Below are 25,718 nucleotides of genomic sequence, written 5' to 3' on the forward strand. Positions count from 1 at the left end.
CACATTGTAACTCAAACAGTTTGTACTGTCTGTCCATTGATTTGATTTGCAGATACAGCCTGAACTTCAAGCTTGGCATCCATTTCTACTCCAACAGCGTTGTCCTTTTGTAGCTTCTCCTGTGCCTCATGTCCATCCAGCTTCTTTTGTCTCTTCAACTTGTGTTTTGGTATCTCTACGGTTCTCTTTGTTGGAGAATCTTTCAAATCTTGCAACATCTCCTCTTGGTTACTCTCCCAATTACCAAAAAATTGTAAAATGTCATCGCGGCGTGTCCCTGTTATATAATTTTCGAAACCCTGTGCATTTTGAAAGAAATGCAGTTTTTGACAATTCTTATTCATTATCTGGAAAATCTTGTCCTTCTCTTCATCTTTATCAACACTGTTCAACTCGTCAATAATTTGCTTCATTTGTTCAAAGTTTTTCAGTTGCGAAAACTTTTGATAGTATTTCGATTTTCCAGGAATCATATTCATAATCATAAACTTTGTGCCTGAATACAAATGATACTTTGAACCAAGTTCATATACTTCATTGATTAGGCTGTGTTGCAGCTGGACTGACTTTGTGGGCGTCTTCTCTTTCTCCATGCTGGCAAATACTGAAGGATTAGCTTCGGCTGCTTCTGCAATCATGATACTCAATCTATCGTTATTCAACGCTTGCTGTACAGTCTGTAAATCAGATCGCGATTGAAAATTACCATTGAGCACCACACTAATCCCAAACGATTCAATCAAGGGAATCAATTTTGGCAAGTAATTCCAAATTGGATCTTGACGATTTCTCATAATGGGAGTACGACAATGAATCGTCAAATTGGCAATACCCGTAGTGGAGCAAATTTGTTCCACCAATCGACGCGACGCTTCATAATTGGGTAATAATCTGATTTTGCAACTGATGGGTTTGTTATTTGGTTTGCCAACTTTTTCAACCAAGTTGGTCAAGATTGAACAGAGTAATTCAGGTGTCTTTAATAGCTCGGCGCCCATTCCTGAATGGGTTGAAAATGATTTAGGACACCCACAGTTTAAGTCTATTCCATCAACGTCTTGAATCACTTTTTCAGCTGCCGCGACTGCAAGATTGGGATCGGATGTGCCTAGTTGCAAGATGAGCTTGCCAGCTTCATTGGGGTGTTTGCGGAAAACAACAGTCTCATGGTTCTGAGATTGCTTCTTGTTGTTGTTGTTGCTGTGATTATGATTATTTTGAGCTATATAGTCAACAGTCCCTAGTTTTGCATTTTCAACTCGAGTAGTAGAAATCAATTTTTTGTCAATCAACTCTGGTGACCAAACTAAATCACAATCATATTTGAGCGATAGTAGACGTATGGGAAGCTCGCCACTTCTGACCATTGGCGCAAGACATACTTTGTTAGTATAGTCGACCATCCTCTTGAGCATACTTCTGAAACAAAATTGTGTGATGATGATAAAGTTGCGAGGGATTTCTCTAAAGAAGAGCATCTGGTACAACAGGATGGAACGTCTTTTTTTTTTCTTTTCATTTTTTTGTGCAAAAATGCACGCTCTGGAACAGTCAATGTCGCAAGATTGTGTGTCGTATTTGTTTTGTTTGCTTTGTGCATAACGTACTGAGCCGAGGAGTAACGGGCACAAAGTACAAATGTGGCCTTGTTTTGTGTAGAGAGGAGTACAGTGTAATAAGGTTTCCTTATTGGGAAGAATTGATCGGTGTTTACTCAGAAAGCTGTATAGGCAGAATCAAGCTAATAGGGAGATTCATAGAGACCTTGGTGTATTGGCGTCATTATCTCATTGTTGATAGTGAGACATTACCCTTGCGTAATGGATCCAGCCTGGTCTAACCAGGTACGATTCGAATGTTCGTTGTTATTTCCGGTGTTCTACATCGGCTTGCATAATGAATTGTTTTCCAATATCTCTGCTGAATAATATAGTTGCAAAAGAGAACTGATCCAATCACGGGATTGTCATATGGAAGAATAAGTTATAGAAGAAAAATCACTTTCAGGGAATTGAGACATCCACAAATGGAAACACTATGTGTGATAATTTCATAATGGATAAGTGGTGCTATTTAGCTAGTACTGCAGAGACGGATATACAATTTTTCCTTAATCATGATAAAAGATTTTTCTTTGAGTTAAAGAAATGGGGGCATCTTAATCCGCCCCAAACTGTTGTATTTTTTTTTTTTTTTTTTGCAATTGAATTTTGAAAAGTTGCCAATTGCATTCTTGGGTGTGCCAATGGCATGGTCTTAGTGAAGACGGAGTGTACAGAGCATGAATTGTAGAACATCATAAGGCAAGTTCCTGAATCTTTGGACACCATTTCAATAGCCTCCGCAATCTACCCCACCCCATTAAAAACAAAATAAAAACAACATACAAGAAAAAAAAAAATTTTTCTTTTGTGTAAATGACTGACTGACTGACTGACTTTTTTTTTTTTTCTTTCTGATCATCACAAACACAAAAGCAATCTGACATTATTTGTGTTTACATCTTGTGTCATAGACTTTCGAATGCAAAGAACAGTGGCGAGATTAGCTCTTGCTAGAATTATAGTGGAAAAATCTCTCGACACCAAGAGGTAGACAGCCCTCTTACCCTATATTGCAATTGAGTAGTGTAAAGAAAGAATAATTCATGACTGGAAGCATACGCCATTACAATTGTTAACCTTGCAAAGCTGCATAGCGGTTGTTTCCCTTATTTGTCATTTCTTTTGCAGATTGTGCCATTGGCTACAAACCCACAACAAAAAGAAAGAATAAAAAAAAAAAAAAAAGAAGAGAATGGTCATCTGTGTTTCACACTATAGCCTGTTTTCAATGACTAACAGAAAAGTACGCATGACAGTTGGCTAAGTTATAGTCTAGGCCATTACCATTACGACTGTATGTTCTGAAATATTCTCGAAACACGTGGAATATAAATGTAACATCCATGCAACTCTAATCCCCACATACTCAAGAATGTGAAATTTCTTTTGTTTTTAATATGTATTAGTCATTCATACCAAACACAAATGTTGTGTCTGATTTCTTTTTGTTCACACTGACCGTTGATTCACTTATTGCTGTTTTTGCAGTGTTAGTTTCAGATATTCACGGTTGCACGAATTCTTTTGCTTCTTCTTCTTGTTTAAGTAAATTAAATTTCTTTTTTTTTTTTTTTTCTTTTTATATCGCGTAGGAAGAAGAAGATAAAAAAAAAATTTTTTTCCTTCTTTTTCTTCTTATCGCGTAATTGATGTCATAGCCTGAGCTCTTATCAGAGTCTACAGACAAAATTATCCAAGTGTAGTTAACTTGAAAGAAAACCTCTTCTCATTGGACTTGATTTAGTACATCACAACCTTAGCTATAGCCACACAGCCCCTCCCCACCCCTTCTCCTCATGTAACTAGGAAGTGGATATTTCTCCCGACACGGAAAATAGAAAAAAAAAAATTTTATTTCTCCATCGTATCAAATAACCCCTCATGCATATCGCACTGCCTGATAAAATTCAGAAAAAGTTAAATTTCTTTTTTTGTCCTCCTCTCTCGGGAAAAAGAAGAAGAAGAAGAAGAAAAAAAAAAAAAGAAACAAAACTGGGCAGAAGCTGCATAATAAATACTGCATATAACACAAGATGACCCTTTACTTAACAATAAACAACACAAAAAAGAAATTTTTTCTTACACATTTTCTATTGTTCACCGTCACATTTTTTTTTTCTTTTTTTCTTCTTAGTCTCTTTTGTTTACAAAACAAAAAACAAAATAAAAATAAAAATAAAATTAATATATAGCATCTTTACTGATTACTAAAGACATACCAAAATTTTATAATTCTGGCGTCTTTTACATTGAGAGAAAGAGACAGAGAAAATTGTAACAGTATATTACAAATATCAAATACCCAGATATCAAAAATATAAATTCTTACTCCATACATACCACTTTCTTTTTCTTTTGCAAAAGATACCATTGAACTTGCAATTGTTACAAACTATATATTAATTCCTTGATAATGTCATTCTACTACTATCCAATGACTTCAGATACCAACAATAAAGAGCATGCTCGCCATATCAATGGCAGTATCATACCCAATTGTCCCACGCCCAACAACTTTGAAGACAAATTACCATCAACAATAGAGTCTCATGATAGAAACGGTACCATGAATATACCCAAATGTCTAGTGTCTTCACCAGTACACTTCAATGCAAATGAATCTGTTGAATACTTTGGTCCTCATTTACCTTCATACTACAGCAAAAGCGACAACAACTCGAGCAACATCACCAACAACAACACAACGTCAACCACACCTTCTTCTTCATCCACTTCTCAACCATTGTCTCCACCATTGTCGCCATATCAAAGAAATGCTGAGTTAAAGAAACCAGTCCAATTGCCACAATTCTTCAACAAGGACCTTAAAGTGGAGTCAAAGCAACAGCAACAAAAACCGCAGCAGTACCAACACCACCACCACCACCACCACGGACCATCCTTCCTCAATAGTGGCAAAGAGTTCAAGTTGGAAAACTTCAAAGATTACATCCTCACAGTCAACATCAAGCCAACACGAAAATACTACAACCATCAATTTGAATTTCTCGACAAGTACTCGACCAATGCTTCAATTGAAAACAAAAACTACATTGCGTCTTTACCAACGCGCAAATACAAAAGGAGATTCAATTACGACTCAAACGATGAATTGGCAACTGAAGACGCAACAACAACAGCAACAACAACAACTAGAGGAACACGTACTAGACGTTTACCCAAATCGTACGAAGATAGCGACTTGGACACATCTTCTGTCGTATCATCCAGCCCGAAAAGGAGACGGAGACCAAATGGTGGTGTTGGAACTGGTGCTGGTGGAAGTGCAGCAGCCAGTGGCAGCAGCACACCCATACCCATTGCAGTGCAACAACAAATGTTGATTGACGAATCGATACCTGACTATTCACCGGATGCATCGAAAACACTACCTGCCAACAACACCAAGTGTCTCAAGATTGAATGGAAGGGCCAACCAATGGACTTGTCACACGACCCAAATTTGTCGAAATACCCCAATTTGCATCCTGCTGAAATTGTGCTTGCTAGTATCTTGAGACTACCCATTGCCGTATACATGGATTCGAAAAGGCGATTGTTTTTTGAAAAAGTCAACAAGATCAAATTGGGCAAGACTTTTAGAAGAACTGATGCACAGAAGGCATGTAGGATCGATGTGAATAAAGCATCGAGACTATATGCTGCGTTTGAGAAAGTTGGGTGGTTGGAAGATGAGTTGTTTGACGATTATAGAGACTAAAGTTCTTTATATATATATATATATTTTACTCGTTTAATTTGACTTTTTAATGTGAAATACGTTGATAAGAAGTAATCCCTTTAGTCTCTTCTAGTCATCTTATACAAACCAAGTGTCTTCTTTTTTTTTTTTGAAAGTAAACAAAGCAAATTGTATCCACTTTTAAACTCTCAAACTCTCAACTCTCCCTCATCATCCTCAATTGGATCAACATTATCCTTATACATATAAAACTGACCAAAAATAATCACATCCTCTACAATAGTTCCCAAACTGCCCAATAACCAACTCATATTCAACACAATATAATTCCAATCACTCCTGAAAAAGATGATTTGCCCGGCATAAGTCAAGTTACCCAATGTGGAAAATAAAAAAAAGAGCAAACTGAGTCCATAAACCGATTTGCGTTGGTAGTTTTGGATGATTTGCGGGATACGTGCCCCCAAGTAGAGGAAAGCTGACACATAGCCCATAATTTGTGGACCGAGTGCAATTGGGTCGTCTTGTGGTGGTGGATTTGGATTGGTTGGATCGGTGGGTGGTTGTGGCAGTTGCTGTTGGTTTGGTGACGAAAGCAAAAATCCAGCCATTCCGCATGCAACGACGAAAATGATGGGTAAGATATATTTCACGACAATTGAGTGTTGCTGTGGTTCCAATGCGATATCAGTCAATGTCGAACTTCTTCTTCTATGAAGCAACGGTGCTGATTCATCAAGGTACTCGCGTTCTCCTTGGCCATGCTCATGCTCTCTGTTCGCCGTTTGGTTATGATCATGATGATGATGATGCTGATGGTGATGATGCTGTTGATGACGATGTTGAAGATTCGTGTAATAAACATACGACCAAATCATCAACGCATCAGCCACACAGAACCACACTGCAAGAAAGATAACCTCGGGAAGCAAATTTGCCCAAATAGCACCTATCAAGTTGAACAAATCCCCAGCAAACCAAATGGAAATGAACCCAATTGCTATACCTTCTGCTGATTTCAAGCGCCATTGCTCAATGAGTTGCGGCATGAGGAGAACTATCCAGCATGCTAGTGATGTGGAGCCCATGACTCCGCTGATCTGGGCTCGGAGCTGGGTAGTGTTATTGAGCAAGTGAAGCATTGGGTGGGCAAGAAAGACAAACACTCTTGATAAGAAACGGAGTTATTACGAGTTGAAGAAATTTTTTTTTCTAATTTTTTTTTTTTTTTTCCTTTATTTCCCATCTCCTCGATAGTGTCGGCGGCCCTCGAGGCGTGAAACACACCAATCTGTGAGAGAAGTGGAAGAAAAAGAAGAAGAAAAAAAAATTTCTTCTTTTGTTGCTGATCTTGCACCGCGGTTAGATGCCGAAAAATGCTTCATTACTGCTCATTTTGCGCGGCAATTTTCTTGACTTGAGTTCAACCCTCCCTGAAAAATAGACACCAGGAGCAGAGTTGTCAAGATTGCATTCGGTTTCTTCTAGAGGCACTTAACTTGCTCTGCGAATATTTTCAACTAAATAATGACTACTTTTTAAATGTGAAGCACATTTGTCGAATTTTTGCCCTGACTTTCGTGCAAAGTTTTTAGTAGTAGAAAATGAATCATAAAATATAGCATTTGGAGAATGATCGTGGCTGAAAACTTTATAATTGATAGACAGAGGTGCCATAACTTACATATTGCTCAATGAGTTGATGATTACCGTCTTGATGGAGCTGGGATTTTTTGTGGACCTTCCGAATCTAGTAATTTGCAAGTTTTCCATCACAGAGGTTATTCTTTCAACCGTTGAAGCACTCACTACTGAGTCATCAATATATCCTACCAGCAAAGTAGTTCATCGATCAAACCTAATTAGCATTAGCTTTCTGTGTCGAGCTTTCGATTTTTCTCTCTGAGGAACATTTGCCACAAATCAAAATAAAAAAGTATGTCGGCGACGCACGGCAATCTTGTAAGCAAATTTACTACAATGTTATTTCTTCTTCACTTTACTTAATGAAGGTAATTCAAACATTCAGCTTGACATGCCTAGCTTGAGAATTACGCCATCACTAAAGTGAATTGTTACTAAGGTCGATATAATAAGTCACGTGTAAATACTCAAATACTGAACGTGTTTTACAAAAACGCCAAAACAAAACAAAAATTTGCCTCAATTTCCGTCGAAAGCAAAAATGTGAACCACACTTTTTTTTTTTTTTTTCATTGAATTTTTTTTTTTAGTCAAACTAGTACAACACATCCAACGATACGTATATAAAGGTTGCAAAGCTTAGCACAAACATAGAACCTATAGCCATAAGCATTCAGAGTAGCCAACACCTGCTAGTACGTATAACTCAAATCAGAATGCAAAAGACTCGAGCCTAGCCCAAAAGACTGAATCTGAATTTTTTGAAAGAACGATGAAAAAAATTTTTTTTTTTTTTTTCATTCTACGAATAGTGGCAACCAAGAAGATATACGAAGCAGTGCCGTACCATTGGAGACGTCACATATGAAACCACATACGGACTATGACGGAGGTGAAAACTCACATCCTTTCCTTTGTTACTTTCTATTTTTTTTTTATTTTTGTTTCTGCTTGTAGTTGACTTACACACACACGTATGGAGTCATTTTTGCCTACACAAAAAACAAATCACGTCAAACTGTGGCGTCAACCAGATTTTAACAACGGAATCTTTTATAAAACAAATGAACGAATGAATGGTATTGGAAAATCGGAATTCACCACGGATACTTGAAGAAGTCATAACAACCCAGTATTGAGTGTCCCTTTTACCATCGGAGGCTGCTGTCACCTACATGTATTAAATATTTCACCAGGGAACCGAATCAGAATAAAGAGATCCATAGCGGCTGGGCATCGATGCTTTTATGAATAATCAAAACCAAAAGGAAAAGAGTAATACTAACTATTACCAAGAAGAGCAACACTTGCAACTGCAATCCCAACAGCAACCGCAACTACATTCGCAGCAACAGCGTGTGCCTATACCACGATTAAACAGCTTTTCAAATCGTCGGCAAACACTTGTACTACCATCTACTAGAGTCAAGGAGACGGAAGTTGTTACTACTCCATTGGTATTGCCATCACAGAGTGCACCTAGTCCATCAAATAGCTCACAAGTACGCACCAATCTACAGAACCAGCAGCAACAGCAGCAACAGCAGCCATTGCGATACCAAGAGCTATCAAGGAAACAACAACAACAACAGCAACATCAACCACAGTTTCTCCCTCAATTAGGGTCGCCTTTTACCAAACTGCATTTGTCGCAGTCGCCAATATTAGCACCGCATTCGCCACGCACGTATCCCAGTCTGGATCAGAACCAACAATTTAAACGAAAAATGAGTTATACCATGTTTTCACCAAATCCAGCAAGTCCGTTGTACCCCAGTACATCCTCCCAATCGCAAAACAACAACAACAACAACAATAACAATAACAATAACAATAACAACAATAACATTAACAACAGCATTAAAAGTAGAAGTACTGGCGTTTCGTCACCGGCTGCGAAAAGACCCAAGACGGATGATTATTTATTTGGGAGTGCCCATGGGTCTCCATTTGCGGAATCACCATTACCCACATCATCTACCTTACAACCCAACATCAGCTATACAAGGCGATCAAACACGTTGAATTCAAGCCAGCAGAAACCGGGAACATCTTTAGCCACAGCTGCTGGTATTGCATCTATCAAGAGGGAGAAAACACCCGAAAATGAAAACGAGGATGAACGGTTTCTAAGGTTGGCTAGGGATGCCTTAGTCGCCACTGCGCAAGGCATTGGTCGAAATAATCGCGAAGTGGTAGATCCAACTATACTGGATTTATTAACGAGGCTACAGTATGCATCGTCGCCACACGGAAACCCCATTTCTAAACTGGAAGGGTTGGAAGCTAATGATGCGGGCCAGTTAAACATTCAAGGCTTTTATCAACTGTTTCCTAATTTGAGTAACAATGTGTTCACTGGTGGTGGTAGCAGTGGTGAAGTTGAGCGGTCGAATAGTATCACCGGCAGTGCTCTGAATAGGAATCAGCATTTGGGGGAGAGAGGAGCAGGTGGAAGGGAAGGGGTGGCACTGACAGGTAGATACAATCCTGCCGGTAATGAACTGGGATGGAACTTTCTCATTGGAGAACCATTACAGTTAAAGAGTGATGCTGAGCGACAACGCGAGAGTAAAAACTATTCGCACCATGGTAGGCCGACTGGTCGTGCATCTTCAATCACATCTTTACTCAATGATACACCACTGCCAATACTGACAATGTCGTTCAGTGCTACTACGCAAGCATCTGAAGCGACTACAAAAGCACCACTTCAGCAAAGAAAGAGCTTGGCTGGTGGTGGTGGTGGTGGTGGCGCAACGATACGTAACAATGCCACATCAACATTGACGACAACAACAACAACGGCATCGTCATCGAAAAGGAAATCATTAGCTTTCAAAGACCAAACTCGTAAATTTCCGTGTGATAAATGCTCAATGGTATTTCGTCGATCTTCAGATTTGAAAAGACACGCAAAGCAGCATCTCAGTGTTCCTGCGAATATATGTGAGTTTTGTGGTAAAGGTTTTGCTAGGAAAGATGCATTGAAGAGACATATGGGTACTTTGACGTGTAAAAGAAATGCCAATAAGAAGTTGTATCTTGATAATTTGGCATTCTTGAAGAATGGAGACGTGGGGAATGACGATGAGGATGATGAAGATGATGCTGATGAGAGTAGTGCAAGCGAAGCTGATAATAATAATGATGATGAGGAGGCGGGTGCCATAAGGGGTAGTGACAAACGAAAAAGAATGAGTGATTTTAATGAGGAAGGACGGGAAGAGGGCGACGACGAGGATGAGGATGAGGATGAGGATGATGATGACAGAAAGCCCAAATTTCCTACATTTGGATACCAAAGGGGCAACTGAAATGGCCATGGACTCGTATCGGTTCATTTTTGAATCTTGTTTTGCAGTCAGTTTTGCACAAGGACCTAGTCTATAAGACCCATTTTGTAGTATTACACATTCACAGCCATATTGCAAGTTTTGCATCCAAAATGGAAAACCTTAGTATTAAACGTTGTAGTTTTTGCGTCAATGCCGGTTGAGGATCCATTTACCCCACTTTTCCGTTTGTTTTCACTTTATAGCAGAATCCTTGTGACGTCAAAAAAAAAAAAATAAAACAGCTTTGCACCTCGGATCAAAGGGAATCCGGAATAAATTTTCCGTTTTGTGCATCTATTGGAATATTTTTATATACAATGAGCTTTCATGAAGTTATTTTTTTCATGAAACGTAAACAGAAAAAAAAATAAACAAACGATCTATACGAACTGTAAGCATAAATCATATACACTCTGACAGCACAACTATGCCGTCTTCCAAGAAAAATAGGATTCAGACAGAGAAATCAGAGGCTGAGAAAAGACTACAGTTGGCTGTTATCGAATGTAGGGGTCAAGATGACCCGAATGTTGCCGCGATTGCACGGAAGTATGGAAGACACCCCGCAACATTAAGATGCCGTTTGAATGGACGCAAACCACGCAAACAAGCTCATGAGCACCAACAATTACTATCAGGAAAGCTGGAGATTCTCTTTGTTAGGCAGCTACAGGCAGCAGATGCCGCGCATGAGGGTTTAACAGCTAATGAGATACGAGACTTTGCGCAAGATATTTTGGATGCATTAGGTGAAAATAAACAAGTGGGTGCAAACTGGCCCTACAGAATGATAGAAAGAATTCCGTGGATAAAAATGCTATCAGCCAAACCGACGGACCAGAATCGAACCTACGGGGTCTCTTTATCCGCGATTGAGGCGTTTTTTCAGCGCTATGAGGATGCTGTAAACTGGTACAATGTTGATCCATCAAATATATGGAACATGGATGAAACGGGAATTTTCATACACCAATTTGGGAAAAGAAGAGTTGCCGGTGATAGTCTGAAGAAGAGTACAAATGTTAAGAGTGGAAATAGCAAGGAAATTACCACTGTTGTGGAGGCAATCTCGGCTGCTGGTGAAAAGATAAATTCACCCCTTGGAATCTTCAAGAGTAAGACGCTTATGACCAACCAAACTTCGGAAGATGAGACATTGCCATGGGCCTATGCCGTTAGTTACAAGGGCTGGATAACTGGAGACCATTTTCAGCAGTGGGTGCGGAAGATATTTATCCCACAAACGAAACCAGAAAATTCTGAACACTACCGAATTTTAATCATGGATAACCATGCAACCCATTATAACGAGGAGCTCAAACTGCTCCTACTTAAAGCTAGAGTGATTCCAATTTATCTACCGGCCCATTGTCTGCATTTAATGCAACCATTGGATGTTGCTGTCTTCAAACCAGTAAAGCAATATTATAGGGAACTCCTTGCCCGTTATTTTCGCTTACAACAAAGGCACGTCGTGGAAAAGAGTAAGTTCATCGAATTCTGGAATGGCTCCAGAAATCAAGGCATGACAGAGAAGAACATCTCAAGTGGATTTGAGAAGTCTGGGTTGTGGCCAATAAACAAGCAAATGGTGTTGGAAAATCCGGAGTTAACGAAGCAGAACTTGGACTTTTCTGATGGATACGCACCATCAGGTGATTCCCTGGATGCGAATTTATGTATAAACGGTGTCTCTGGTGTTGTCGACCCGAAGGAAAATTTGAATTCAATTGAAAGATATAAAAGAGCTATTCAACGTGAAAATATGCACGATTCAATGATCAATAAACAACTAGTAACTCAACTTCGAAAGGAAAATGCACTTCTCAGAAGTCGTTTAGAGCAAGCAGAAAACCCTCGGAAGCCTGAGCGCAAGCGGAAAGTCCAATCCATGGAGAATGGTGAGGTTGCTTTGTCTTCAGAGGTTATTCCGAAAGTTAAAAAATTGAAGCAAGATATCAAGAATGAAGGCGCAAAGGAACGGGGAAGAAGGCCACTAGCAGATATAACTAACACTGCTTAATCACCCTATTCAAAAAACAGTGCGATCAGAGCTTGTTGAGGTCTAGTTTTATAGAGTTTTTTGTATGAAAATTTGGTAAAAGTTTGATTTTTTTTTTTATTTTTTCTGTTTACGTTTCATGAAAAAAATAACTTCATGAAAGCTCATTGTATATCTATTTTTTTTTTTATCCTTGTTCCTGTACCGTTTTATGCTGAGATTCCGAGGTTGTAATATGACAGAAGGGTTACAATCAATTGTGGTTGAGCTGTGGTTCAAGGGTGTACTAGCTCAAGTGGAGAAGAGATGTAGCAGTGAATATACTTGAAGGTGTATCATACAAGTCGATGTACCATTGTAATATAGTTACATTTCGTTGTTGTCGCACGAGCGGAGGGAGGAGCAGACTCATAATTTTTTTTTTTTTTCCACATAAAGCAGAACAATGACATAAAGACTCAATAAAATAGTTTATGTTTTTTTTTTTTCTTTGCATAGTTTTGACTCAGACTCATGTCCATGGATACAATTAGTTTCTTTCTATTAGGAGAGACACCTTTTTTTCTTTTTTTTTTGATGTGTATTGAGATGAACATTTCGTCATCCAACAAAAAGGATACTATGAATGAATTACTCTGCCTACCAGCTCTTATCCTGTTGTGTGGATAAGTAGCTAGAGACATACAGCATAACGGGACCAAATGGATCACACATACCCATGTCTGGCCTATTCGAATGCAAGATTCAATTTTTTTCTTTCTTTCTGACTTCGACATATCCTCGGTCTATATGCAACAGCGACCTGCATACAGATACGACGATTCACTCAAAGAGTAACGGTTTCAGCAAAGTGCTCTATTACACAAAGAACTCACTCTGCTATGAAATCGGATTGTTTTGCAATACAAACAGCGACTTAAGTGAGCTTCTCATTTGCAAGACAATTAAGGAAGATGGTAAAATATTTCGTCAAGAAAAAGAAACAGAGAGAGCGGTGTGAGTATAGCTCACATGCAACAGTCACAACGTTTGGCCTGGTTTTGGCTCTACTCACATTCCCCTCACCATTTCCAATAGCAACTCTAAATTCATATGCCTTGCCAAAGAAAAAAAAAAAAAAAAAGCCCAACAGAACACTATACTTCCGAATTAGGCGCCTGAAAAATAAAAGCAAAAAAAGCAAAAAAAATAAAAAAAGAAAACATGGCACATCTGCGTACGAAAGAAAATTTCTTTTTTTTTTTTTGTTTTTAACTTCTACCCGAGTATAACATATAATTAGCCATACTCTTTAATTTATCACAATACAAAATACACAATATCGTCCATAGTCACAAATCACTCTCCAATCACAGGGGGAAGAAGAAGAAGAAGAAGAAAAAGAAGACAAAGATACTAAGTTTGTTGATACCGTGGAGAATCTTGTGCATATATATATATATATAATTCTACACTTCTTCCCCATACTTATCTGCAAGGTGTTTTTTCAAAAATTATCAACCACAATCCAGCGTCTTCGCCCTGCATCACTAATTATACAAAGATCGCTTCTTCCATCACATAGATTTGCTGCAATTAGCCCCTTCAAAATACCCTTATCCACAATGTCCTCTTCAGCTCAGTCTAGATTGTCACAAGTTGCCAACATCTTGAGTCCAACCAAGGCACCACACTCCCACACATCACTCAACCCCGACCACCCATTCAAGATTGCCGTCATTGGTTCCGGAAATTGGGGTACTACCATTGCTAAAGTCTTGGCTGAGAATGCCCTCGCTAGACCCCACTTGTTTAGCCATTATGTCAAAATGTGGGTTTTCCAAGAACAAATTGATGGTAAGAACTTGACTGATATTATCAATATCCAAAATGTCAATATCAAATACTTGCCAGGAGTCAAATTACCCACCAACTTGGTTGCTGAACCAAGTTTATTGAAAACTGTTGAAGACGCCGATTTGATTGTGTTTAATTTGCCACACCAATTCTTGCCTAAAATCTTGCCCCAATTGAAAGGTCATGTGCCACCAACAGCAAGAGCCATTTCATGTTTGAAAGGTTTGGAAGTCAACAAGGAAGGCTGTAAGTTACTCAGTACTTATATCAGTGAAGAATTGGGAATTGTATGTGGTGCATTATCAGGAGCAAACTTGGCTCCGGAAGTAGCTAGAGGTAAGTGGTCAGAAACTACCATTGCCTACACATTACCCAAGGATTACCGTGGACCAGGTAAGGACATTGATGAATTTGTATTGAAGGCTGCTTTCCACAGACCATACTTTCACGTTAATGTAATTGAAGATGTTGCTGGTGTTTCCGTTGCCGGTGCATTGAAGAACATTGTTGCGTTAGCAGTTGGGTTCGTCGAAGGTTTAGGTTGGGGAGATAATGCCAAGGCTGCCATTATGAGAGTTGGGTTATTGGAAACTATCAAGTTTTCCGAAACGTTTTTCCCTGAATCGAAAGCATCTACATTCACCGCTGAGTCTGCCGGTGTTGCCGACTTGATCACCACTTGTTCCGGGGGTAGAAATGTTAAAGTTGGTAGGTACATGGCCCAAACTGGTGCTTCTGCTCAAGCTGCCGAAAAGAAATTGTTGAATGGACAAAGCTCTCAAGGTATTGTGACCGCAAAGGAAGTTCATGAATTGTTGGAGAATACTGATAAATTGGATGAATTCCCATTGTTTGAAGCCACGTATCAAATCATTTACGGATCGGAATCTATTGAAAACTTGCCTCATTTGTTGAACTCTGATCATCCATGAGTTTAGCAGTTGCCGCTGCATTCACAGAGCAAATTTATCAATCTTTGTTTATTTGTTCCCGACTTCTGAGATTGGACTTTTTTTTTAGGTACTACCATTCATTAAGTAGGAGCTTCTTTTTTTTTTTTTTTTTTTGTACTATAGAATTAAACCAAATAGATGATAGAGTTTACCAACACGGCCCAAGATGTAGTTACTGATCCTAACCATCTAATGTACTTCTTTTAATGCTTTTTGCTGTTCACTATACATTCCCCGCCTGGTCAAGTTTGATTCTTTTACTTTCATCACCATCAGTAACCAGTTGTTCGCCCGCATCAACACCTTTACCCCCCTCTCGAGAAGTCACACTGGCGGCTTCACCACCACTATTATTTTCATCCAATTTCCTCTTGCCATGATGTTTACTCCTATACTTGGCAAGAAATTTCTCCATATAGGTGTCAGAATACTCCTTCATCTTCTTCAACTTGTGTTTATCTAGGTCCTTGGATGAAGAAGGAGCCACACCCTTGTTGGCTTCGCGTGATGCCAACTTGTTGACAATCTCTTTGGCACATCCCTTGACATTGTCTTTGCCAATTTCAGCAACATACGACTTGAGCAAATTGGGCACATGTTTGGCCATAACGTGCTTCCAGCGAGCTTCAATCGAAATCTCTTTGCTGCTCTCTTTGCCCTCCTTACTCCTGTGCTTATGATGTTGATGACCACTCGACTCCTTAGGCTCAACGCGAGCCTCAACGTCTCCAATTTTGGAATTTTTACCATCATCATCTCTTTGCTCAAGCTTCCGATGCCCATGCTTTTGTTTATGCTTATGTTCATGCTTATGTCTATGTTTGCTTTTCTTTTCCGGTTCAGGAGTTGGCTTTACCGATTGTGCTTGCTCGATCAACTCCTTCAATTTACGCTCCGTATCTAATTGTTCACGAGCCCTAGCCTCTCTCTCACGTCTCTCCTTCTCTTCCTCACGCCTGGCAATCTCCTCTTCAATCTTGTTCCGCTGTGGCTGATCATTATGACGATACTGACCAGGATATGGTGTAGACAATTGTTGATTGACCATGCTGCTTGGTCCAGTTGGAAGTTTAGGCCGTGTAGGGATCGAAACTCCCGGCTTGTCCCATGTGGTTTCTCGCGTATGGACGTTGTAATAGTAATAATTTTGTGTGCTCGGATCGAATTGCGCTTGCCAATTTTCAGGTAGACCATAATTGGGATCAGATGCTGGTGTCTTTGGTAATGTTGCTGAATGCGGCTGAATTGCATTAATCGAGTGCTGTACCCCATTCGCCTGAACCGGACTTGGGCCATTTGCACTGCCGCGTTCCGGTGATCTGGATTTCCTACCATATGAAGCAATTAATGATTGGTCAGAAGATTGGTTTTTAGGGATACGATAAGCAATCTCCAAAACTGACCATTGCGACAACAAATCTGAAGCTAGCTGTTTTATCTCCTCATTGGATGTTTTGGTTTGAATATCCTTTATAACGTCTTCAATCTGCGATGAAGAAATCTTGTTCTTTGTGATTGCTGGCCATTTGGACAAAATTTCCAAAATCATCTTGATCAATTCTTCATTTCCAAGGCCTTGAAGCACCCCTGACATAGTCTTGTACCCGTGCAATTTAACCATCAAGGAGTTGACGGCTGTATCATCAGTCATGTGCATTCGCAAAATCAACTTTGTGGTGATCAGTTCTTGTTGCGACTTGAGTAAAGCTGCCATTACTTTGGATACATCAGACTCTTGCATAGGTTCAACCTCCAAACTCTGCACAAACATTTCATTGATCGTTGAATCATCGTCTTGTTGCTCGCCTCGCAAATGCTTGTTTTCCTTCAACCACGCCTTCTCCATTCTCGAGGTAACACCCAATGCTTCTGCAATACCTTCTGGTAACAATAACGCAGCATCAGTCTGTTTCTTCCCACCCATAAATTTAATACAATTTGGCTCTCCACAGTAGCACGGTTGCGATTGTGCCCCGTATCTATCTACATTATAATCAAAAGTGATTTCTTCTCCTTTGGCAATGCGTCTTTTGGCAAATATACCCATGCGCAATTTATCACCAACAACCCATTTATCAACAAATGCATTGGGGTTACATGAATGATTAACAAATCTTGCAAGTGATCCTTTTTCAGTGGCGTCAATAAACGCATCTGGTTTCAACATCATAAAGTAAAAATGCTTATACTTTTTCATGTCATATTCAATCATTTTCTGGCGAAACGTCTCTTCATCAATCACTTCGCCAATGTACTCGTATATAAACTGACCTTCTGATATCGGCTTATTTGCTTTCAAGCCATAACCCTTGAGTTCAGTTTGGAATACCGATACATCAGCATATTGCCGTTTTTGGAACCGCTGGTTTTGACAATCATCTCCGCACAAACAATGTCGATTAGTACACTCAACAGATGTGAGTCTATTTATACAGTTGGAATCTTCGCCACAAGCCAAGTTCATTTCCCGTTCCCCATCCCATTCCTCCTCACAATCACACGTCATATACTCGGGCCGCTTATTATTGGATGGTGCGGCAATCAGCTTCAGCTGATAAGTTGAGATCTGCAAGTTTTGAAACTTTGTCAACGCCTCCTCGGTTTTGTCCTCAACATCGAGGAATAATGGCGGAGTGTATTCGCTATTCTTTTTAAGTCCATTCATTCAAAAGTGTTGTGTAGATTAAAAGTGACGGTTCGTACTGTGAGTAATGCAGGGAATTTTCATCGTTATTTTTTAAAAACTATGTTCTCTTTTTTTTTTTTTCACGAATTTCTCTCTCTCTCTCTCGAGATTAATTATGGTGTTCTGACATACAATGTTAACCGTTGTGCAACAAATTTGGTGGCCCCTCGAGTCTCAAAGACTCTTGTTATAGTAGCAATATGAACAATATAAGTATCGTCTTCACAGTTATACAACTATACGCTTCCGCTCTTTCAAAACACTCATTACACATAAACTCATTCTTTCTCCTTGAAACTTTCAACCCTCTCCTTATTCGTCTTAGCAGCATTCACCAACTGTACAAAGGCATTACCCACCGCGGTCGTTTTAGCAGCTGTACCATCAAACTTAGGAGTGGTATCAGACAATGAAATTTTTGATTTATCAGCACTTCCTTCAGTGGCTTTCAAGGAGTCGTTAAACTTTCTCCAATTATTCAAAGCAGACCCAGCAGACCCAGTAGACCCAGTAGAACCAGTAGAACCAGTAGACCCATGTCTTGTCACCTGGTCACCCTTTTTGTTCAGACTGCTCAGCAAGTCTCCATTGGCATTGAACAAGTTGATTTCCGTTGGATCATCATCCTCTTCAGTTTGCATTTCCTTCAATTTATTAATCCTATTGTGCAACTTGACAAGTTCAATAGCTTGTTTGAACTTGGCCTTGGCATCGAAACGTTCCTTCAATTGTGGCAACAAATCGGCATCGGTGTGCTTCTTGGCAATGTCCACGATCCATGGATCATTCAAGAGTTCAGTAGCCGTGGGTCGGTTGTCGGGATTGTATTGCAAAGCCTTGATTATAAATCTACGTGCATCCTTGGAAACATCTCTCCAATAATCAGCATGGAAAATAACTGCGTTGTTGTGTTTCACTTCATTAATGAAATCGGTAACATTTTCCGACCTGAATGGCGAATATCCACAAAGAATAGTGTAGGTGACAACTCCCAAGGACCAAATATCACATGGCTTACCGTGACCAGTTCCTAGTATAACTTCAGGTGCCGCATATCCAAATGATCCAGCAGACGACATCAACTTTTCACTCGAGTTCTGTAGTCTCTTGGCAATACCAAAATCAGCCAAAACCACAGGACTATTCTGCTCGGGAGTTAAATACAAAACATTTTCTGGTTTGATATCACGATGGACAATATCACGTTCATGCAAGTATTGCAAAGCTTCCAACATTTGAATAATAACCAATGACGCATCATGTTCAGTAAACCTACCCCTTTGTACAATTCGATCAAACAATTCACCACCAGTTGCCAATTGAGTAGCAATATAAAACTTGTCTCTACTTTCAAACCAGTCTTTGAGTGCAACAATGTGTGGGTTGTGCAACTCCTCAAGAAACTTGATCTCCTCCAACACCATTGCTTCATTCCCCTTGAGCGCTTTCTTCAAGATGATCTTCATTGCCACATCTTCTCCGGTAACGTTGTTTCTTGCATAACGTACAATACCGAATGAACCCGCGCCCAATGTTTTGCCAAATGTGTAGTTTTCCTTGTGTGCATAAGAAGCAGGTTGGCCAATGATTTTGTTCACAAACTTTTTGAGGTTACTTCCCTCAGCTTGCGCGTGATTGTCTTTCACCGCTGCACTCATTTGATATGGCGACGGATAACGATAGGTTTGGGGAAAGAAATATGTAATTCGTCCGTTTAAAGGGATTATCGTAATTGGGAAATGGAAACCCTTAATTTCAAAACTTGAATCTTCTCAGTCACGCACCACAAAAGCCGCAGAATGTCTATTTTTATACTGCGCAGCAATGGAATGGCACCAATAGTGTAACATTCAAATCAACATCTATCAAAGAGGGTAGAGAGTCAGGTATTTATACTAATCTACTGTAACGTAACCATGACAGGTTCAAGACATTGTAGGCTAGTTTGATCTTACTTGCACAGCCTACACGGCAACTTGCATTCATAACATCTCGCCGCCGCGGCGGTCTTTGTGTCATATTGACCTAAAGACAATCCACGGCACCAAAAGAATGCTATAAATAGAAGCAGAACTTCACCAATGCCATATACAAGGCCATAAAGACAAGAAGGTTCTAGACCAGCTGTGCCAGCTAACCAGAAGGCGTTTACCCAGGAACTATTACTGCACCAGGTTCTTGCAAGGAATAAGAGCGGGGTGGCGTCTTTTTTTTTCCGCTCCGAAATTAAGTCCGCGAAATTTCAGCTGAATGAGTCTCAACCATAGGCAATTAGCTGAACGCTACAAAACAGGGAGATAAATTGTATATATACTGTATGATATGTATTTTATTAATTTATATTTTTATAACATGTAACTATTGACCAAAATCTTGCTCAGTAACATTGGAACGCTCACACATTTGCTTAAAGATACTACCCTTGGAATTAAACAAGTTCCAAGGCGTATCAAACTCTCTCACCTCCCCTTTATCTAAAACCAAGATACGATCATAATTGATAATCGTCTTCAATCTATGGGCAATACACAATATCGTGCAATCTTTAAATTCACGAATGATGGTTTCTTGGATTTTGGAATCAGTTTCATAATCAACCGATGATGTAGCTTCATCCAATATGAGAATCTTGGAGTCACGGACCAAGGCACGAGCGAATGCAATCAATTGTCTTTCACCTAGAGAGAAATTAGACCCGTCGTCTTCCACAGTTTGATCAAGATGGAATTTATGCAACGCCAATGAGTCTGGAGTGGTGGTTGATTTCTCAGCAGACTTTTCGGACATATTGTTGCTCGATGATTTAGACTTGGCTTGTCTTTTGACAGCTTCTAACCTTGATCCTTCAATCAATCCAGTTCTTCTTAATGCATCCCACAATCTTTCATCGTCATGTTCGTTGAATGGGTCCAAGTTTGACCTAATCGTACCTCTGAACAAAACAGGATCTTGGGGAATGATGGACAATTTGGATCTCAAATCTTTCAATCCTAGCTTGGATATGTCAATTCCATCAATTTCAATCTTACCGGAATCCAACTCGGATAACCTGTATAAAGCCGTCATGATTGATGACTTACCAGCACCTGTTCTTCCACAAATACCAATCTTTTCAATTGGCTTAACTGAAAAATTCAAGTTCTTTAAAACCAAAGGCAAACCTGGTCTGTATGCCAATGATGCATAATCGAAAACAATGGTACCCTGGCTAGGCCAATTTGGAGGGGGTGCATTTTCAGTGATAATGTATGGTGCTTCAGTTGGCAAGCTTGTTGCATACGAATTCAATCTTTCAGCTGAGTTCATTTCATTTTCCACTTGGGTAAAAGTTCTGATAAGCATCGATAGTTGCCCGGCAATTTGCAACACATAAGACAAGATCAAACCAACAGTACTAGCACTCACATTGAACACACGGAAAACACAAAGCAAAGCTATCAACAAGGCAAACAACGTGGCCACAAAGTCCATATGAATAGCCAACCAACGTTGGTTTGCAATTGTAATATAGTAAGCTTCATTCATTCGATTAATCAAGTAATTGTTCTTGTCAATAAACCTCTCTGTAGCTTTATATGCCTTGATTGTAGCCATCCCGCTCAATGTTTCGTTAAAGTTGTTGTACACGAGCGATCTCTGTACTGCTTCCAAACGCTTCACTTCACGAGCAGATGCTTGGTAATAATCAGCAATAGAAACAAACAACATCCCCAAAAATGGCACAGCAATGGCAAACCATGGCAAATAAATAATACACAATACAATGACTCCAATGATATTGGCAAACACAAACAAAAAGAATCTCAATTGATCACCAATTTCATTATCCAAAACATCAGTATCTTTTGTGAATCGATTCAAAATACGTCCCATTGGTGTGGTATCCATGAATGACATTGGGGCATGCAAAACTTTTTGAACAGCAAGAACATTCATCTGTACCGACGCAGTATTTGTTATGTAAACCAATATGATAAACTCACAAGTCAACAAAATGAACGACAAGAACGTAAACATGATATAAATACCAATATAGAACTTGTTTGGTTTATCAAACTTGTATTCAGTCCAAAAGGATAACCAGGTATTTGTGAAGATTTGACTGAACGTGGCCAACACGATAAATGTGAGTAAAAGTGGAAGCATTGCCCATGGTGTAAACTTTCCTGATCCCAATTGGAAATATCGAGCATAGATCTTTTTACTGATGGCATTGACAGCACGCTCTTCATCAGTAATCAATTTACCATCTGCTTCTTCATCCAAGTTATATTCGCGGTGACGCCCCTCTTCGTCTTCTTCTTCTTCTTCATCAACATCTTCAGGAAATGCACCTACTGTAGTGACTGTCCGCGTAGAGCGACGAGTTAGTTGACGTTCAATATTACGCTTGTCCTCCTCAATCAATTCCTGTTCCGCACTTTGTTCCAATTCTTCCTCATTTCCTTCTTTCTCTTCTTTTGACTCACTATTGAATGCCATTAATTTACCAAAACCGGGGTTTCTTTCCTTCAATTCTTCAAATTTTCCAACATCAATAGACCCATCTCCATTCAAAAAGATTACTCGATCTGCAGATCCAATCAATGATAATTGATGCGTTGCCAAAACCCTAGTCTTTTCCTTCAACAAATCCAAAAGACAATTGTTCATAATGTGCTTACCAACACGAGCATCGACTGCACTCAATACATCGTCCAAAAGAATAATATCCTTGTTTGCATAAACAGCACGCGCAAGATTGATTCTAGCCTTTTGTCCACCAGACAAAGTGATACCACGCTCACCGATTTCCGTTCTATCTCCTGCAGGCAATAATTCCAAATCTGCTTCCAACGAACATGCATAAATTACTCGCTTGTATTTTTCTTCATCGTATTCTGAACCAAAGATGATATTGTCCTTGACCGTTGAGTTTTGTACCCAAGGGTATCCACAGAGCAACAATGAACCATTAACATAAACGGATCCACTATTACGCTTCATGAATCCCGACATGGCAGACAACAATGACGATTTTCCGGATCCAATCATACCAGTAATAACAACAAACTCACCTTTCTTGATCTTAAAGTCAATGTTTTTCAACCCTTCAAAATGTGCATCCTCTTCAGAAGAGCCATCTGTTATCGAAGAGCGATCCAATCCCTTCGACGAGGAAACATCACTATCTTGTACATCCAAAATGGCACTTTCTTCTGAGTTCCTCTTGTTGCCTTTCTTGCTTTTTTTAGAGCTCTTCTCCTCTTTCTCATCCTCATCCTCAAACACCTCCCACTCAAATGACGCTTTCTCAATGTCAATGGCCAACGACTCCTTATCCATCCACTCTTGGACGTCTGGTGGTGCTTCAATAGCATTTTCTTCAGGGTTTATTTCACTTTGTGCCATAAAGTCCCCAACACGGGAAATACCCATAAATGCATCGGCTCCGGTCGCTAACGCCATAGGTAACAAAAAAACTTGTTGGGTTAAGACGTTGTAAAGGGAAAGTGAGGAGAAAATGGATGCTGGATCTCTTCTTCCATTTGATATGGCGTAAAGCACCAAGAACGCAGTCATCGAGGCAAAGAGAGTCAACGACATGGCAAATGAGGTGACGATATTTCGAAGAACTTGCATGCGGTAAATGATCCTCATTTCTTTCTTTCTTATATCTGAGATGTTTTTATGATACGGAGGTTCCCACGAATAGAACTTAATAATCTTTAAATTGTTCAATGCCTCTTTCATATAGTTGACTCTTGAATCGGTATACTTGTTGGCCTTTTTTCTGTATGCAAATAGCTTCCCTGTAGAGAAAGCAATACCAATCATAAACACTAGCAATATTCCGACACCAACTAACGATGCGACACCAATATTGATGACTAGGATAACAATCGCAATAGCAATCGGGATGGGGAAAACAATCAAGAATGGTTGAAATCCCAAGGCAAAGTCGATTCTAGACAAATCTGTCCCCAACATGGAAGTGATTTTACCAACAGAATATTTGTGCTTAGCCTCGGCGCTGAGTTTGAATGACTTATCCAAAAGTGCCTTTGTCAAGACTGCTTTAGCTTGTGCACCGGTGATCATGGAACGGTAAAAGAAGTGATTAATCAACACACCCACAATAAACACCATTGCTGTTGTGCCAAAGGAATAACCAAGCCCTTTCCCAACTCCTGGCTCTCGACCGTAAGCCTTCAACTCGACATATTGAATCAATTTCTTACTCAACAATGGCATAGTTGTTTGACCTGCATTACTCAAAGCTAAGCATACACAAGCCCATGTGTATTGCCATTTAAAAGTTTTGGCCAAAGCCCAAACTGTTAAAAATTTACTCATCTCAAAATCCTTCATGTCTTCCTCGGGAGAAACAGATGTGGTTTCGGGAGCTTCGCCACGCTTGGCACATTTCTCAGCAATGTGCTTTTGCCTGGCCCTGTCAATATCGTGAGACATATATCTGTAGAAATCCTCGGCCATTTTTTGGACTTTTATATCGTCAGTCAAATAAAACATATCATCGGGTTGTAATGTTCTCTGGTACCCCACTTTCATAACAGGCGATAGCCACCAAAAGAATAATTGCTTGATGATGTTGGCCCTGTATCCGGGATACGGTTTTCTTTCCTCTTGCGTTGGCACGGGTGGCACCTTCTTAGACATTAGAAAACTCAAGAGTCTCTTTTGTCGTTCCGTCAGTAGCTGGTTGGACTCTAACGCAGATGGCGAAGTCATGATAGATGTTGAGTTTGTACGAGGTAGTGCAAAGTAAAAATGAAAGTAGTAGATGAACCTAAGAAGTGAACTCTTACTCTAAAGGAATGACTGAAGTAACTGATCTATACTTGTCTATATATATATATATATACCTAGGTGGCTGAAATTCTATCTTCAATTTTTGCTGTTGTATTTTGTACAATGTGACAAAATTTTTATTATACGCATCAGCTCAGACATCACACCCGCACAAAAACGGATTTGCCTCCCAAAAGAGGTAAAACCGTGTATAGCAACATGAAATATTGGCTAAAACTGCCAGCTTTTATCACTTACGAGCCGTGTGATACCTTCTCTACTTTTGCAGGGGGGGCAGCTAATCCACAGTCACTAATTCCTTCGAAGGTGCCAAATTTTTTTTAGGATATTGCTAAAAACTGTTCGCATCTAGAATGAGTCATGCAAGCACCACCAATAGTACACATCTGGCAAACAGAAGAGATAAAAGAGTTAGGATGCGCAGTCCTATCACTATCATATACCTCTCTATAGAGTGTAAATAGTTACTTCAAGATAAGGAAACTGCTCGCAGAATGTAGGTGTAACACCGGCTGTAGTGCGGTCTTAAAAACCCTAGATTTGGAAGTTCGACCGTTAAATCCTTTGGTCTTCGAAACAAAAATAAAAAATTGAAAAAAAAAAAAACGGAATTAAGAGGCTCAACTACCAAAGTCTTATAACGCGCCTCTCATCTTACGACAAGAAGATCAATACGGAGCCAACAAATGTTGCTCTCAAGAGCTTATCTTTCTTGTTGATGGGAAAATTCGAGCTGTATGTGTAAACTACTACACTACGTCATGGCAGAGTAATTTCTGATACGGACCTGACAACCAAGAAACGGGCCTTGTTTTCGGAATAAAGGTGTCAAACTTCGGCTTTAGCCACTCTCTCTTTTTTTTTCATTTATTTATTTATTTAATTTTTTTTTTTTTCCTTCTTCCCACTTCGTCCGCCCCGCCCCAATAGCAATACTGTGATTAGCCGCTTATGTAATCGACACACAAACGCAAAGCTCATGCCGTGTAATGCTACGGCTAACTTTTACGGGATTGAAGCTGTTGCACAATCGAATGCAAGACGCAGCTGTACCTTTAATTTACGTGTCGTTATCAGTGCGAGACGACAGTATAAGAGTCCGCAACAATGATCTAAATTTTGGAGGGCAGGTACATAGG

General features: G+C 39.7%; 9 protein-coding genes across 9 annotated transcripts; 4 read left to right on the forward strand and 5 right to left on the reverse strand. All coding sequences in view use genetic code 12, as the record gives it.

Annotated features, from left to right (window-relative positions):
- Positions 1-11: 11 nt before the first annotated feature.
- On the reverse strand, positions 12-1,415 carry SMM1 (Smm1p; the record flags this gene model as incomplete). Its single annotated transcript, XM_051753423.1, has 1 exon — positions 12-1,415. One exon carries the CDS (start codon positions 1,413-1,415, stop codon positions 12-14), a length of 1,404 nt encoding a protein of 467 aa, XP_051607528.1.
- Positions 1,416-4,038: 2,623 nt separating this feature from the next.
- On the forward strand, positions 4,039-5,325 carry KGF57_003954 (uncharacterized protein; the record flags this gene model as incomplete). The annotated part of the gene is made up of 1 exon (XM_051753424.1): positions 4,039-5,325. The coding sequence occupies one exon, from the start codon at positions 4,039-4,041 to the stop codon at positions 5,323-5,325; it is 1,287 nt and encodes a 428-aa protein (XP_051607529.1).
- Positions 5,326-5,495: 170 nt separating this feature from the next.
- On the reverse strand, positions 5,496-6,449 carry KGF57_003955 (uncharacterized protein; the record flags this gene model as incomplete). Its single annotated transcript, XM_051753425.1, has 1 exon — positions 5,496-6,449. One exon carries the CDS (start codon positions 6,447-6,449, stop codon positions 5,496-5,498), a length of 954 nt encoding a protein of 317 aa, XP_051607530.1.
- Positions 6,450-8,198: 1,749 nt separating this feature from the next.
- Positions 8,199-10,268, forward strand: KGF57_003956 (uncharacterized protein; the record flags this gene model as incomplete). The annotated part of the gene is made up of 1 exon (XM_051753426.1): positions 8,199-10,268. The coding sequence occupies one exon, from the start codon at positions 8,199-8,201 to the stop codon at positions 10,266-10,268; it is 2,070 nt and encodes a 689-aa protein (XP_051607531.1).
- A 448-nt stretch (positions 10,269-10,716) lies between these two features.
- Positions 10,717-12,312, forward strand: KGF57_003957 (uncharacterized protein; the record flags this gene model as incomplete). Its single annotated transcript, XM_051753427.1, has 1 exon — positions 10,717-12,312. One exon carries the CDS (start codon positions 10,717-10,719, stop codon positions 12,310-12,312), a length of 1,596 nt encoding a protein of 531 aa, XP_051607532.1.
- A 1,583-nt stretch (positions 12,313-13,895) lies between these two features.
- On the forward strand, positions 13,896-15,059 carry GPD1 (glycerol-3-phosphate dehydrogenase (NAD(+)); the record flags this gene model as incomplete). The annotated part of the gene is made up of 1 exon (XM_051753429.1): positions 13,896-15,059. One exon carries the CDS (start codon positions 13,896-13,898, stop codon positions 15,057-15,059), a length of 1,164 nt encoding a protein of 387 aa, XP_051607533.1.
- Positions 15,060-15,303: 244 nt separating this feature from the next.
- On the reverse strand, positions 15,304-17,745 carry SET2 (histone methyltransferase; the record flags this gene model as incomplete). Its single annotated transcript, XM_051753430.1, has 1 exon — positions 15,304-17,745. One exon carries the CDS (start codon positions 17,743-17,745, stop codon positions 15,304-15,306), a length of 2,442 nt encoding a protein of 813 aa, XP_051607534.1.
- A 299-nt stretch (positions 17,746-18,044) lies between these two features.
- Positions 18,045-19,424, reverse strand: CMK2 (calmodulin-dependent protein kinase; the record flags this gene model as incomplete). Its single annotated transcript, XM_051753431.1, has 1 exon — positions 18,045-19,424. The coding sequence occupies one exon, from the start codon at positions 19,422-19,424 to the stop codon at positions 18,045-18,047; it is 1,380 nt and encodes a 459-aa protein (XP_051607535.1).
- Positions 19,425-20,124: 700 nt separating this feature from the next.
- KGF57_003961 (uncharacterized protein) lies at positions 20,125-24,498 on the reverse strand (the record flags this gene model as incomplete). Its single annotated transcript, XM_051753432.1, has 1 exon — positions 20,125-24,498. One exon carries the CDS (start codon positions 24,496-24,498, stop codon positions 20,125-20,127), a length of 4,374 nt encoding a protein of 1,457 aa, XP_051607536.1.
- Between the last annotated feature and the right edge of the window lie 1,220 nt (positions 24,499-25,718).

Source organism: Candida theae (genome assembly GCF_024610275.1).
Source record: "Candida theae strain CBS 12239 chromosome Unknown scaffold24, whole genome shotgun sequence".
In the NCBI taxonomy this organism is placed as follows: Eukaryota; Fungi; Ascomycota; class Pichiomycetes; order Serinales; family Debaryomycetaceae; genus Lodderomyces; species Lodderomyces theae.